Here is a 16,927-nt window from a genome sequence, read left to right as displayed (position 1 = left end):
GAATCTGCAAAATATACCCCTCAGATTCATAAGAGTCCTTGTTCTGTAGCTGGTGCTACCTTAAAAAAATCCCTTTTGCTCCTAGCTGGTTCTGATTCTGCATTTCTGAGTGGTGTTAATAACTTCTACCTCAAACTGACCTGTTCTTTTGTTGGCTTCATAGATTTCTGTCTTGCCCTTCACTTCAGGATCTCCTCGAAGGAAGGGCTATTGTTTTCTGTATGCAACAATCTGTTTTGTGTGAACTTTAATCTGAATGTTAAATACGAGTTTCATTATTGCTCTAACATGTTTGTTGTGCATACTTCTTTAGTGTCAACAGAGGGAACAAGCAACAAATCTAAATACTTTGTTTCTCTTTAATAGCCTCCAGGGTAAAGACAGGTGTCAGACTACAACCACAGAGTGATTATGACTCCCTGCTGTAGACTGGAGTGAATTAGCATTTGGTCAATTTCTTCTTTTACTTATCTTTCCTAGCATAAAGCAATATATGCAAGAAACATTCCATAGGATGATAATAACCCAGACTGGGTCTGTAATGTTTATTCTTATATATGTAATGTAGTTTTGCATGACCCAAGAATATAATATACACTTTTGCTGCCAAATTTTCCCCATGGGCCAGATTTGGACTATCTGCACTGGTCACAAAAGGAGCTTTGAAAATGTGTTTTCTGTAGTAATGAGCTGTCCTGGGATAAACTGCAATTCTGACATAAGGCTTCTTCCACTACAGTAATCCCATTGTGGAGTTGTCCCGAAAGAGTATTGTTAGATGCCTTGTTATGTGCACATTTTTTTGCTGCTAGAGGAGATTTTATTCTTTCATTTTTTAAGGTATAACTCAATATGCCAATATTAGAGTTTACTGATGCAGAAACACGAAGCAGGCTTAAGGAAATGACTCATGCTTAGTTAGTACTCTTGGGGAAAAAAAGACATTTTTAAAAACTTGTTAGTGGAAATTATTCTGTCATTGTGGTATTACTCTGAGATACAACTGCATGCATATCTTTATACATGCAAGATGAAGTTTGATTTGCATTGATTCCTTTTTTAGCTTAAATACTAAAAGTCAGTTTTCAGAGTGAGAAGTTCGGATCATTGCTGTTTTATAGTGTGGGAAATGCAGGAGTAGAATAATTGTCTCGTGTCTATATGATTTAGTGAGCTGAAAACTCTTTGTTATATGAGGAGTGGTAGGATTCCCTTCCTGTTCCTTCAAGCCTCATTTTCTGTGTGTTTACGCATTGGAATTAATTTGCCAGTGTTTGTCTGCACTGAATTCATATGCCATGCAGTTTTTCAAAGTGAATGTTATGTGATGTCTGAAGACTTTATTTTTTTTATGCTCAGTTCTATCATTTTTTTTCTTGCATGTAATTGCTTTCACTTAGAACCACACAAGACCAGAAACTATTAAATTAGAATGCTCAAGTCCCTTGTTGCTGTTCCACATAAAGCAGTATTTTGCTGATATGTTGACAAGGAAGAAGAGAGGCATTCTGGAGGGGCTTATCTGTCAATATTTATTTACTGATAATTAGAGAAATATATGCTTGGTATATTGCCTGTGTATAATGTCTCTTCACTGTCAAAACCTAAGACCCAGTGTGTTATTTTAATATATTTCAGGTGGGCTACAAAATGTACAGCAAAAGAAAATCTTTGAAGAGAATAACAAAGAGACAAAACAGATGGAAGAGCCATGTCCTGCTGATACAGTAGACTCTCTGATGGCAGAAATGCCATTTGTCGACACAGATATTGAGGATAAATTTATTAGTAAGTACATTAAACAATAACGTGGAAGCATAGACACATCATACACACAGCGGGCTGTGCACATGGAACAGAGTCTGTCTGCAAGCAGGGTCCAGTCCAGAGTCTCTCTTATTAGTATTCAGTCTTGCAAATACTGGAGTATATTAAAAATTTACCATTTGGGGATTCATTGCAGCAATGAGTCACAGAATAAAGACACCTTGTATGTCACATTACTGTATATGAACTTCTCGGGTGATGGCTTTTATGAGCTCTCTTCCAATATGTATATTCCCAACATGGGGCTAGAAATGCACCTCTATGTAGACAGTGGATATCTGCAGCCTGGTCATCTTACGGGTATTTTTCAGGCCACATGGTGGGAGAGGGTCTGCAAAGGCCTGAGGAAGTAGATAGGAGAAAAAATAATTTATGGTGCAGGAGAAGAATTGAGGACACACTTTCACCATGCTGGAAAGTGTTTTTGGGAAAGAAGGTAGAAAATAGATCTGGCTTGGATTAAATTTTCTTCTGGGCTGGGTTTGGTGCTTGAACTATAGGTTGGCCAGTCCTAGTCTAATACAACCTTTTTCCTTAATATCCCTATGTATTATGTATGTATTATGTAATGTATTATTGTGCTTTCTATTTCAAAATGCAGCATGCGTAGGATTTTTAAATCTCAATATTGGCCCTTTTGCTCTAAAGTCATGTCTGTATTCAAGTGTAGACAATTTGGAGGTCCGTTACACTGGAGTTGGCTAAATGAAACACAGTAGTTTGGAAGCTGCATGTTGGTGTTAGCTGCTTGTAAACTCTGCTTAGAAGTGTAGGCTCTTAGTTCAGGTATGCTCTCCACTTGTCTGACTACAGTAATTCAGGCTGGAGTAGGATCTGCCAGTTCAGAGCATGGGGAGATTAGATGGCTGGCAAGACACCCTCCAGTCAGTTAAGTCCAGCTCCTGTTGTCATGATATTGTTTTTGTTTTGATTTTCTATATGCTGAAAGTAATTTTTTTATCTCTTCAGTGCACACAACCTCTGAAATAAATATAAAAAAGAAAAGAAAGAGGACTACTGGGAAGGAAATTGAGGAAGACACTGAGAGAAAGAAGAAAAATAAAAAGCAGTATCAGCCAAATTATTTCATTTCTCTTCCAATTACTAATCCAGAGGTGAAATTCTTTATTATACTGATTTGGTATAACCAGAATTATCTCAACAGTTGCATATGTTTGTAGAAGAACAGTGTTTGATCTTGAGCAAAATAGTTTTTCCCAGGTAGTTTTAAAGGAATATTAGAAGCCTATTCAAAGAATAACTTTATATTATGTAAGAGTTTTGTGAATAAAATTGCCTACCTCAAAAAGAGTAGCGGAAAAATATGTTTTTATTCAGTTTGTCAGTCTTATGGATTTCACAATATTTTGCCTGAATTTGTACTGTTCCAGTATTGCCTGAATTTGTACTGTTCCAGTATTGCTTATTTTGTTGTTTACTTAGAAAAAGGGAAACATTCCAATTTAATTTAATAAGAAAATCCCTAGCAATATTTTTAGCTCTCCTTATAGATAGGAATTTGGATCTTTTACTGTTTTAACTGGTCAGTTTGTAGCTTAACATTTTCCATCTTATTTAAAATTTATTGTTTAGTGAGATAATGTTCAAATGGATTCAAGAAATACAGAGAGCTCTTTAAGAAAATGTATTTTCTTGTAATAGCATGTGTTGTCTGATTTGGACAGTAAATGAGAATGATTTCTTGCATGCTGCAGGATTTCTGGTACAGCTTTGATACCTTTTGTGTCTGCAAATAAGGAAAGTAGATACATAATGTTAAACCAATCAGTTTACCACCATTTCCAAATTTAGGTGTATTTTTTAATACCAGAAGCTATCTCAAGTGAATTTTAACTCATCATACAGCTATACTATCTGTTCTCTGACAAAGTCAAATATTAAAAAATCCAAAATGAAAATAAACCAACATAGGTTTGAAAATTACACTGCAGTCTTTCAATCTTTAAAGCATACTGCGTGAAGAAGAGATGGCAGGGGCTAGTTTCATAAGATCCAGGATGGCCTGACACAAATATTGTGGGAGATCTTTTGTGCCATCTTAGTCTGAAATACCTTTTCTCCCTGTCTGTTCCATGATTAAACAAGTGCAAGAATAATGTAGGGGTTGTATAATCTGATTAATTGAGATTTCCTGCTCACAATTGTTACTATGGCTGGTTAAATGGCTGGTTGAGTGGAAAATTCCTAACTGTGCATGCTTTTTTATTATCATGTACTTAGCCTTATATAATTTACGGAGGTAAAGGAGCAACTATACTGAATTTCAGAGCATTTGGGAATTCCAGGACTTTACTAGAAAGTTTTGTTTATACTTGCCTCCTTAAATGTAGAGTTGTTCTGAAACAGAAAATACATGCTGGAATTTGTATGAGCAGCATTAACCAAAATTTAGACTTAAGACACCTGGTTTCTTGATAGCCAGAGGGAATCTGATAATTACTGGTAGTATTTCAGTTAGTAATGAGCGACCTTTCTTTTTTTTTTGAGCATCTGATTTTATTTTGCTGAAGCGTTTTAGGCATTAGCACTCTTTCTTTAAATTTTATGTCGCATTACAAGCTTTACAGAGAGAATCATTTTGTAATAAGGGATGTTTCTGGACCATTTAATGAACTCTTCCTCTTGGAAATTAAGCACTTTCCTTTTTTTTCCCCTTTTTTTCATTTTAATTATGTGTTGAATCTTCAGAAATAAAATGTGGTATACCATTAATTTTGAATTTATCTTGAAATTTGCATTATTACTTGTGCAAAAACAGTTAAATGGATGATTATCGTTGTATCTTTTTCTTGTAAATTTTTTTTATGTTGTGTTTCATCTGATGAAACCACTTGGTCAGTTTGCCTTTCAGCGTCCTCCTGTCTTGCTTATAATTATAATTAATCTGTTAAATCTGTAAAGCTTACAGTCTTTATATTCACTTACTAATAGCATCCTTGCAGTAAGCAGAACTAAGTTATTTTGTTACTCTTCAGAATAACATATGCCAAGTAATGAGAGAGGGGACCTTGAAATCAGAATTTTTAGCCTTATTTTGGAGCACTTTTTAAAATCTGAGGGGGAAATTGTTAAGTATCATCTGCCTTCTGACATTACTTTAAGTTAGGAAACATCAAGTTAAAAGAAATAGCATGATAGCAGTTGATATGTAACATAAAACTCTGTAAGGTAATGTAAGTAGCAGATTAAAAAGCAATTTAAAGTTTTCATTTATGCAGTGGGTCATAACTAGTTATACAGAGAAGTTGGAAGAGTCCTGTTTCACTTAATTAAAATTCCGCACACTCAACTGTCAATTGCACCTTAGATTTATTGAAGAAAACAGAATGAATCTGAAGTTTTATTATGCATTATGATGTCACAGCTAGGCTACAGCTACTGTGTTACATTTTGACAACATAACTTCTGGGAAAACGTATTAAAAATAAATTCCTGAAATTCACCAAAAAATTCTTTTTTCTTTTTTAATTAATTCCAAATAGTATAGATTGTGTAGAATAATGTCACTTTAGGCAGACAAAAATAACCTACAGTCTTCAATAGAAATTTTGCCTTTATCAGAAAGGCAGCTTATTTCATACTTTCTTAGTGGGTTCAGCAGTAACTTGTCTCTGAAACTGCTAACTGTCCGTCTTTGGAATTAATCCTGTTCCAAAGATATGTTATTTGTTATGTTATTAGCTTGATTTCCTAGTGGATTTTATATAGGTGTGAACCTGCTTATCTCTTTGCCTTGTAACCCCTCTGGGGTTTTGTGGGTTTTCAGCCTTTACACCAGAACTCATGTATCTGTTAGGTCTTGGCTTATCATGCTTTAAGAAGTAACTCATTTTGTCAGATGGTCAAGGTTATTTGATTTAATTTAATTTCCAGTAACATATTCAAGAATTGTTGCAGATTTTTTATTTTGTTTTGTTTGGTGTTTTGGGTGGTTTTGATTTGTGTTTTGTTTTGTTTTCTGGTCTGTTTTGGTTTTTTGTTGGCTTTTTTTTTTTTTTTTAAATCACTACAATAAAACTATTATAATGGCAAGCACAGTTAACATTTTGTATACAGTTTATAAAGCAAATGATTTTCAACAAAGAAAACGTAGTTCAACTAATTTTAAAGAAAAAGACTGAAGTTTGAACTGTGTACACATTGTATGGAATTTCATTAAAATATGTTTGATGAGAATATATAAATTATATCTGTCTATGGGGTAGTGTAATCAGAATTCTAGATCAGGAATCTCTACAAATTATTACTAGATATTCCTGAAAGTGTCTTTCCAGACACATATGCACATAGCAGCACACAAGTTTAGCAAAGCAGGCAGAGAAAGTCCTTGAAGAAGCTTTTTATTTGGATTAATGGCAGTATAAAACTGATTGATCTTAATCTTTTCCATGAATTTATCCTACATATGGAAGCAGGCTCCTATTAAGATGTGATGGGGAGTGTCCAGTGATTTATTAATCACTCCATTTGTACCCACTTTGGGTTTACTCGGCTCAATTAACACAGCTTTGTCAGAGGATAAAACTTTCTTCTGCTAGAATGGTTTTTACATAAAAGTTTGATTTCAGTTTGTATGTTTTCCTTTCACTTGCATGATGGGATACAGTAATTGTAACTGCTAACTGTTGTTTCTACCTCTTTCTTCCCAGATTAATAGGAGTATTCAGGCTGTCCAAGATGCAGTAATACAAAAGGATCAAAGATTTTCCAAAGCAATGGTTCACTCTGGCTCATTGCATGTCACCATGTTTGTGATGCATTTATCCAATGAAGAAGAAATTAGCATGTAGGTATTTGGTGTTAAATTATATACAAGTGTTAAATTATAATTATAAATTATATGTATATATAAATTTATTTCATTTTTATTTTATTTAAAGGATAGGTATATATAATTATCAATTATATGTATATATACAGGCATTAAATTATATACAAGGCATATACAAGTATTCTTGCTGGAGGAGTTCATAAAAAAGGGTTCATAGAAGGGGTAACTGACGGTTATTTTTTGCAATACAGGGCCTTAAAATACTAGGGTTACTGAATATTTAATTCCTGTTGTTCTTAAAATACTAATCTTAATGTTAGTAATTTTCATAATTTGCAGTATGTCATGAGCTCTGAATTAAGTATGAATTTTTCCCTTGCATTTTCCTTATTGTGTGCTGAACTTGCATGTGCAAATCTCGTATTTGCTAAAGTAATCACTTTAAAACAGTGTTTTGTTGCAAAGCACAATGAGCAGATTATTAGGGGAATTTTCGTAGTTTAGCAAATGTTATAAGCTGAATTAGTAATTGTTGCTGAAAGACTTCAATGAAATAAACCCTAACTCCAAGGTTTTTTTATGCCTCATGCAGTTACAGGTTTGCTGCTTTTTTTCTTTTAATGTCCCTAAATTACTTTATTATACTCAAAATCTAAGTACACTTAAAAGAGAGGTGGCTATTAGACCTTCTCAAAAGTATAATTTTTATGTTACTTCAGTGACATAGCTGATTTTTTTATCATATAAAATGTAGAAAAGTTGTGGAAAGATGTGCTTATTATTATACAATGATGTCTGTCATGTCTAAGATGCAACTACTTCCTTTATAAAATGCAGTTCTTTGGTTATTTTTTTGCTATTTATCACAGGCCTACTTTAATGTACAAGTTCAGTGGTTGATACAAAGATGTTCAGACTTCTGTCTATACAGCTGTAATTTATAAATGTTCAGAATAATAATTTACGTGTCTAGTTGTAATTTTGAAATGAAAACAAACAGTGTATTTAATAGTCCTACTTTACACAGACTTTCTTGGCAGTTTCTATTTATATGTAGTACATAATGGCATGCATATGTGGTGTCTCAATCTTCACATATTATAATTGCAGAATTGATACTGCAAACACTTTGGTAACTAACAGAATACTATGTGAAGTGCTGATAAATGGCCTACTGGCATTGTAAGAACATCTGGGAATCCTCTATGGCTTATGTGTCAGTTTTGTAGTGAATTGCTAACGAATTAAAATTCATCATACCGTTTTCAGTCTGTGAAAGAGAAGCCTCATGGTTTCGTCACCCCCAGATGTGTTCTTTCAGGGCCTCTCTGTCATATATATGTGTGTATATATATATATATATGTTTATCTTACTGGCTTTCTCTGCAGTGTTAGCACGCATGTGGTCCATGTACTGAATTACCTAGATAAAATACTGAGTAAGTGCAGTGAGACATTGCTTTGGTTATGGTACAGTTACAAAATAAGGTGTCTGGTAAGTATATGTTGAATATTTTTTCCTTCAAAGGTTTGGCTGTTAAAGTGCAGATTGCTCATAAGAAAGCAAGAATCCAAGACAGAACATAAGAACCATTTGGTAGTCAAGGGCATGCTTCTAATAAGGAGTATTTTAGCTAAAAATATTTAACGCACCTAAAAATAACGACATACACCAGTATATCTAAATCAATTGCCCTGCTTGTTTTTCACACTCATTTCCTTGAACGCTATATCCTTGAGGACTCTACACTGTGAGTATGCAAGTCTGTCAGCAGCCTTGTCTCCAATGGTCTGATCTAAAGGGAGAGAAACAGGCAGCCAGGAACATAGAATGTAAAGGAAAGCTGAGGATATTACATCTGGTAGACTCTCTTCTCTCCATGTGCCTTTTGTCTCCTGGGGTAGACACATCAGCTTCCTCCTGCCCTGCTTGATGAGCTAACTCTAGTAGCACCTGAACATGGGTGAGAACAACCACTGACTGCATGCCTGAGATTTTTTTTAAAAAGGGTTTGAAGCATGAACTTTTTAAAAAGGGAATGTGAGAGGATATCTTGAAGGCAAATATGCCTCCTCATAAATACTTTTTAAAGTCCTAAACTATATCAAACGAAGATTCTCAAATTCAGTGTACTTTGCTACTCCTGGAACTCCTTCTCAGCTTTCATTGTCTGACTGCCACCCAAACACTTACTTATGGAGTTCTTCTCTGCCTCTCCCAGCAGAACTCCACAGTCGAGGCACCCAGGAGTTGTCCTTCTAGTCAGAAGCAGCTTCTCCAGATTCACCCCCTTCCCTGGCCAGATGCCTCCTGTATGCATCTAGCTCAGATATCTTCAGGTATTCTAGACTGCATTTTCTATTAGATGGGATTCTGCTTTCTGTTTAATCTTTTGGGAGAAATTGAAGGTAAAAAAGTTGAATTTTCTTTTCTTTGCTTCACCGGTTTTTGATAGCAGGTTAATGAGAAGAAACCAAGATCCAGGCTGGCAAAAGGACCTGTGTGTAACGTAGGCTGACAGTAATCCCTCAAATAAAGTGCAGGTAGTCAGTTGGGTATGGGAGAGTTCACAGATCCTTAGGTTTGGATCCATTAAATTACTTAGATATCTACAGTTTTTCTACTGTACAATAGTGCCTCTGTCTATACAGCAATGAAATGTGTTGAATGCTATTTGTAGTCAAAATGCGTGATAAGAATGTGCTAAACATAACATTCAATTCAGCACAAAGCCCTTTGTATGGTATTTTAGTACATACAGCTTTCACCCTGAAAATGGAAGATCTGTATTCCAGGCCACTCTTTCTAAGGGAATCCAGACCTGCAATACCCATGCGAGTTTCCTGACTGATTTGCTGTGGTCTAGCCTTCATGAATGCACTTCACATCTCTCTTTGTAGGACTATATGAAATCAAGAATGTGAGATTTTAAAAACCATAAAGAAAAGCAAGCACTCCCTTCAAGCAAAGAAGTTCTAGTCCATGATAACTGTATGCATAGCTATGTGATCAGGTACTAGAAATCAGGATACCTACCTTTGCAATAAATGCCTTCATTACCCGACCATAATGTCAAGTTCTTCCTTATATGTCAAAGACTCTGTGAATCTAACCTTTTCATTACAAATATGAGAGCTGGAAGGATTCAGTTTGGCTTTTTTTTTTTTTTTCAGGGTTACTTTTTCTGACACATAATCAAATTTAACAATTCAGAAATTTCTAAAAAAAAAATCACTTAGAATTTAAATGCTATAATGTCAACATTGCAACAATACAGAAAAAAAACAGGCACTGCTTCTGTAATCCTAGTTTGTATTCACTTAGAATATTCTGCTTCAGGCTTTTTTTTTTTTTTTCTTAATTCCCTTTCCCCACTTCGGAGTAAAATGCTTGTAAACTTTTTTGTTATCCCTGAGGGTTAATTGCACTGAGTGCAACTATTTGGCATTGTAAATACTATTTGGTATGAAACAACAAGAAGATAGCACTGTTGTGTTTGTTACTATTGACTTCAGTGGAAATGTTTGTCCTCATGCATTCTTAGAAAGCAATTGTTAGATGTTATAAAGTGATCGATAGAATACAAAAGTACAAAATATGCTAGAGTGAGATGACAGCTATTCTTCTAAATATTTTAGTGTATACAAGATTATCTATTAAAGAAAAAGAAGAACTAAATCTTAAGTGACACAGTGCTAAACTGACAACACACTTCACTCTTTAAATTGACTTTTCATAGACCTAATCAGGTGGAGTTGACCTGGTCAGTGAGTTCTTCTGCGCATCCTAAAGTATGGAAATATAATACTTTGTTCAGCTGGGGATCAGAGCTTTCCATGGCTCTCTGTATACTAGTTCTCAGATGCAAAAAAATCCAGAGATTGGTTTTAGGTGTTTGCATGATTCACTACTTGGAAGCCTGCTGCAGTCTGACACAGAGTATTTGAAATACCTTTGGAGTATTTGGTTTGGAGCAATTTTCAGGTTCATGTGAATAAATAAACCTACACCTGAGTACCTGAGAACTAATCTGACAGGTATAATCAATATTAGATGGTGGGTTTAAAGGGTCTTGAAATATAGCACATACGGAAGACACAGGAACAGGCTTGTTTAATGGTAATAAAAGGGTAGTTAAGTGGCAGAGATTATGCTGAAAGAAAAATATCTTTGCTAAGGAACAAGTAATGGCATTGTTGTTTAAAGTGGCTATATAGGATATAAAGTACTTGCAGGCTGTAGATTAAAGTCGCATAAAAAGCCACAGGAGGACTACATCAAATAAAGGTATTTTATCATGTAGTCCACCTTAACACCTTTCTTATCCTGGCCTAGGTTTCAGTTAAATGCATAGTTCTCATCAAGAGTCCGTCTTGTTAAACACAATGGAAACGTGTGTAGGGTTGTTTGTAATTGTACAGGCTTAAAGACTATAATTTAGCCTGCTTTAGAAATCATAGTGATGGTTTTCATCCAGCTAGGACAGAAAAAGTGAAATAAACTCTCTTGAACGTTTTTAACCTGTTTCTGCCATCTAGCGTTCAAAAAGTGAGTAGGTTTAGTGAAAATTCAGTTTCTTTCAGTAGAACTAAGAACTGTGAGCGTGTGAGAGCGCTTTAGAAGACACAAGAATGCTTATATAGTTTTTGCTTAGCAAGTGAATCGCTTCAAGTGCAGGTCAAAACAAATATTTCATGTAGTCATACGTAAACTTAATGTGGCTAATAAAATTATTAAAAAGCTACCAGGCTTGCACCTCTTTCCTAAGTTACATGTACATTATATGTGTGTGCTGCTTATCCCTTAAAGAAAGTAAGCATCAGTTTAGAATGCTGCTTCTTTTAATAATCGGAAATTCCTGATAGCTCAGCTGAAAACATTAATGAAAATTAATGAAAAATGTTAATTACTTTAAGAATGGGGCTGCCAAGTAAGAATCTTATTTAAATGAGATATACAGAGTAATAGAACCACTGTCATTGTAATATGTAGTCATGTTGAGGACTGAGATATACTCTTTTGAGGAATTACATCTGTTGCCAGGTCTGCCTTATTATTTCTGTGGTTTTACAGCTGGGTGTATGAACTAGTTTACCTTTATAAAATGGTAATAATACTGAGTGCGTTGGCAGGAAGTAGTGCAAAAGTATCTGAATAGATAGTAAATGGATAGTAATAAAACTTTGTGGTTTGTTGTTTTTTTTTTACAGAGAATCATAGGATAATGATTACTAGCAATGTAAACAACTTCCAAATATTTTCTTTCCTCTTGACAGAGCAGTTGGTGCTCTTTCAGACAGCAAAGATTTTATAGAAGATCTCCTGAAAGGAAAAACTGTGGATTTGTCTTTTCAAGGAATTCATCACTTCAAAAATGAAGTTGGATTTGTGAAGTTGGCAGAAAATGATCATACAGCTATACTTAGAGAAATAGCAGGTACAACTTGTCAATCTAGTTTAACTGCTTTAAAAACATTTTGGTAACCTAGATGACAATGGAACACAAAGATAAATTGGTGCTAATTTAGTCAACATTAATTTACCTTTAGCGTCTATAAGGGCTACGTAACAAATTTCCCAGCAGAGTTCAAAAGGATATTAATGAATTACAGACAGTACTGTTCTATGATACTTTTATACTTAGTAAATGTAAAAAACATAGTAGTTGTAGATGGATATAAAGATTATGTTCTACCTTGTTTTGGTCCAAGTACCATCTGCTGTTTCTCAGCTGATATTTGTACCCCTTCCGGTTTGCATATTTGTACTTCCTGAGTTTGAGAACTGTATCCTTGATATATCTTACCTGGCTTGCAAAGTTACATAATCCTCTCATTTGTGTTTATTCTGAGTAGATTACTGAGGGACAGTGATGTTCTTTCATCTTCCATTATCTGGGGAGTCTTTTAAGTTTGCGTTTCCTGCATGTTACACATATCCCTCTTAAATCTCAGTCAATTAATTGTGACTTACCACTCCCACATGTGTAAGCGCATATACAGACACACACAGGTGTGTGTGTATAGGTGTATGTATGTACTTCATGCATATGAAATAAATGTAATAATACTGTAATCATAAAATGTACTTTTATACTTCCATATATGTGTAAAGTAAAATCTGAGCTTTCTCTGCACCCCTGGAGGAATTGGGGGCATTCAGGAAAAGGACATGACTTGTCTGCCAAAGTTGGATTTGATGCTGCTTTAGCTTGATGATTTTTTTTTTTTTTTTTTAAGCAGCTGTGGAATCAGTCTGTGGCTTGTTCAATATTAATTGCCTTCCTGTAGCAATTAGGAAGTTACTGAAAGATGTGGCAGAAACATGCTACTATGAGAGCAAACCTCTCAGTTCTTTCTTGCCAGTGGAGCTAAAGCTACTGCCTTTGCCAGTCAGGTAAAATGCATCCAAAGATACAGTTCAAGTCAATAGGAGTCTATAAATTAAAAGGAGTATAAATACCAGCTGAGAAACAGCTCTCAGTACCTAGACCAAACCAAGGTGGAGTTCTTATCTGTCTATGAGTCTATATACCTAAAGTATGTTGTTTACAGATCCTAAATAAAAATTCTCAGAGAACAGTACTGATTGTAATTCATTGGTGTCCTTTAAAACTATCCGGACAATTCCAAGTATTCCTTGGAAAAGTTTCTTTAAAAGAGTTTTTCAGTATTGATGAATTATCTTTTGTGCTCTGAGGAATGTGAGGTCACACCATTTTTTAATAGTGCAATAACCCATATAGGACATTTTGCAGAGCAGCAAAGACTGCTGCTGTCACGCTACTTCTTTGCAGTCCAATACAGAGGAAAAATGGGGAAAGCCTTTATTATTAATACAGGCCTTTCTCGAGCAATTCATTAGTTTAATTTCTGAAGTGCCTTTATAAAATATTTAGTATTTTTTAACTTAGGTTTTAAAGAACAGTTGAAGACTGTGAGCTTTTCAGCTTACTAAATTGCTTATACTGTTATTGGGGAATGCTTTATTATTTTAAGCAGTGCTTGATAGCAGTATGGTAGAAATTGAATGATTGTTAGAGTTCCAGAGAGGCTTCCATTGTCAAATAATCCTATAACTATTTCCAAGATTGAATCTATCAAGTATTTCTTCAGTCCTTTGGACAATATGCTTCCTCATCCTCGTCTTCGAGTTTGTCTTTAGATTTCTTTGAGGGTGACAGAATATTGTATGTGTGCTGTTCTGTAAACTGAGATAATTAATAAAAGGTATTCCCATTCAGGACCTCTTGTGGAAGGAGATGAATGTTTTTTTTTTAGTCACAGAAACTTGATTTTGAGAAGTTTATAGTTAAGAACTCACAAAATAATTAATTTGCTAGACATGGAGAGCTAAATATCTTTTTAACTACAGGTAATAAAGGAGTTCGTTATGCGTGACTTTCTACACAGCTGAGACTAGTGAACCAGATTTTTATCAAGAATTAGAAAAGATGAGATCAGATTTTGACCTGTTTTTCAGTTTGACAGTCCTTTGTAGACAAACTTGTAGTACAGTTAAAATTTAGCAAACAAGCAAACCTGTGTTTTCTTTGTAAAGCATAACTACTGACACTCACTGGTGAGCATTCTTTGCTTGTATTAGAACTACAGCTGTACATCATTATTTTCACAACACTGCTGTTTAGTAAAAATGTTTCTTATTTCATTGCTACATTTTGCCAACCCAGCAAAGCATTTCTTGGCTTTAGGCCTGTCCTTCAGTCTCTGCACTTCTACAGTGATGTTTGCTTTCTCTGGCTTTAGTTCTGAAACAAGGTAGGAAGCTGAACATTACCAGGAGAAAATGATAAAATGACCGGAAATGTTTATTGGGCATGACTTTAGGATATGCTCTCTTAACATTTCTTAGTGACTGTTGTAACCTAACTTCCGAATTGCTGCTGATTTTGGAGTATCTTTTTGTGCTTTCTTGGAAGTGGTAATATTATTTCATAACACATAACCTTTGTGAAAGCAAATTCAGTTTTTATATTGATGCTTTTGCCAGAAGAAAAGACTTTACATCTGTAACTAGGTAACACTGAAGGTTATACAAGTGTGTTTCAAAAGTTAGCTTAGTTACACGTCAAATTAGTGGAAAGGCCAGGTATGAGCAGGGAGAAAATGAATGCACTGAATAGTTTCTATGTATGTCTTCATTAGATTAAATAGCAAAGCATTTAATGTAAGTAAACTGATAAAAATAGATAATTTCTTATTACATAGACACCCTTCAGGGCAGTGCAGTTTGGAATAGAAAATAATATTAAATGAATCCATGTGAACTCTTCAAAACTGGTGAGGTAAACAACAGAGTCGTTAGGATTCTCTCTCCTCCGCAAGTGTATAACATGTATAATTCCTTTAATGTAAGAATACACTTACAGAGTTCATTGCAACACAATTTAGTTTGCGTGCAGTTTTTACAAAACATTAGCAGACAGTCCTCTAAGGGCCAAACCTCCCATGGGAAGTGTTGCATTTTGGAGAAAAGAACATATAGTACTTCCTTGAGGTTGTATGTGACACAATAAATACACCTTCCAACTTAAAGGATCGTATTAGCAGAAATGTGCCATTGAGTTTATTTTCTGTAATACATTTCATTATTAATTCAAAACAGGCTGTATGTCAAAATTATGCCTGGTATTCCTGCTCTGTGGATGGTATCCTGAATAGACAATTTTAGAGCTGCAGGAGAAAATATTGTAAATTCTTTTCTGCTAGGCTGCTATTGTCAGGATCTTTGTCAAGATTGCTATTCAGCTCTTCATCTGTACCGTTTTAAGCTTATATATGTTTGACAAATTATCTGTCACGAGTTTATTCTGGCTCCTAGTATGTCTTGCCCTTGATAAAATGTGTCCCTATAAAGCTGCTACTTTAAAACTGAACCTGGCAGAAAGAAAAATATATGTACAGTGCTGCCTGCAAAATGTTAATCATTCTGGTGTTGTCCATGGAACAGTAAGGAGAAAACACTTCTGCAGCTGGTTTGATTTCTTTGCAAGACCTAAGTTCAGTTCATTACAGAGTTACTCTTTTGCTACTTCAAGATTATGGTTGGTTTCTGCTATGCTCTAAGGTGAATTTTGACTTCATGTGTTGTGTTCAGCATGAATGTTGTAGGAAAAACATTTGTAACAAGCAATAGAAAAAAATATTAAGTTAAATTAGATTATTGTAAGAGTCCATTTAGTTCCATAAACTGTATGGAAGTTTGTTTGATACCAATAGTGTCTGAGTGTGGTACAGCATTATAATGGTAAGTGCATGTCTAACACAATTTAAATGTAAGTTTGCTAGAACCAAAAGTTCAGGAAAAGCAGAGCTAATATGGATCTTCTGTTTGTTGTGATTTGCTAGTTATTTCCCAACAATCCATTAAAAGACATTAGCATTATAGAAGTATCAACCAGAAATAGTGCTAAACAGTTATGATAGAAGTTTGAGGAGTATTTTAATCACTCTTTGTCCAAGTCTTTTTAAAAATCCTGACCTAAAAGCGATGTATACAGTTACAGTGATTTTTTTAAAAGAAGCTTTCATTTCTTGTACTTTGCTACACTACAGAGTATTTGAAGGACTGTTGTGGTTTAACCCCAGCTGGCAACTGAGCCCCACACAGCCGCTCACTCACTCCCCACTGTTGGGATGGGCAAGAGAATCAGAAAAGTGAGAAAACTTGTGAGTTGAGATACAGATAGTTTAATAGGTAAAGCAAAGCTGCATGCACAAACAAAGCAAAACAAGGAATTCTCCTCACTTGCCATGGTCAGGCATGTGTTCAGCCATCCCCAGAATAGCAGGGCTTCGTCATGTGTAATGGTTACTTGGGAAGACAAATGCCATCACTCTGAACATCCCCCCTTCCTTCTTTTCCTGCCAGCTTTATGTGCTGAGCCTGAGCATCATATGGTATGGAATATCCCTGTGATCAGCTCTCTCGCAGCTCTCAGTGATCTGAGATCAGCTGTCTCAGCTGTGTCCCCTCCTAACTTCTTGTGTACCCCCAGCCAACTTGCTGGTGGGGTGGGGTGAGAGGCAGAGAAGGCCTTGACTCTGTGTAAGCACTGCTCAGCAATAACGAAAACATCCCTGAGTTATCAGCTCCGTTTCCAGCACAAATTCAAAACATAACCCCATACAAGCTACTATGAAGAAAATTAACTACCCCAGCCAAAACCAGCACAAGTACTAAGTGAATTTGGAAAAGGTAATGGATTGTTTGGCTTCAGTTTTCATTTTGGTTATTATATTGTGAATGCTGTTTGAAGCTGATGAAAGTGAATAGATGAATCCTGT

General features: G+C 35.2%; 1 protein-coding gene across 6 annotated transcripts in view; it reads left to right on the top strand.

Moving 5' to 3' along the window:
- The window catches only part of AKAP7 (A-kinase anchoring protein 7), an 87,017-nt gene that overhangs the window by 1,746 nt on the left and 68,344 nt on the right, over nt 1-16,927 (top strand). For all 6 annotated transcript variants that reach the window (XR_009747110.1, XM_061474879.1, XM_061474878.1 and 3 more), the window contains exons 2-5: nt 1,639-1,788; nt 2,797-2,942; nt 6,498-6,634; nt 11,897-12,057. Coding sequence is in view for 5 of the 6 variants with exons in the window: in XM_061474879.1 (XP_061330863.1) it covers nt 1,639-1,788; nt 2,797-2,942; nt 6,498-6,634; nt 11,897-12,057 (594 nt within the window). In the remaining variant the exon portion in view is untranslated. The remainder of the gene's footprint in view (nt 1-1,638; nt 1,789-2,796; nt 2,943-6,497; nt 6,635-11,896; nt 12,058-16,927) is intronic.

Source organism: Pezoporus flaviventris, unplaced genomic scaffold (genome assembly GCF_033815535.1).
Source record: "Pezoporus flaviventris isolate CSIRO_AGI_PZ_B2104156 unplaced genomic scaffold, CSIRO_AGI_Pfla_v1 ptg000081l, whole genome shotgun sequence".
NCBI lineage: Eukaryota > Metazoa > Chordata > Aves > Psittaciformes > Psittacidae > Pezoporus > Pezoporus flaviventris.
This window is presented reverse-complemented; position numbering and strand designations above follow the sequence as displayed.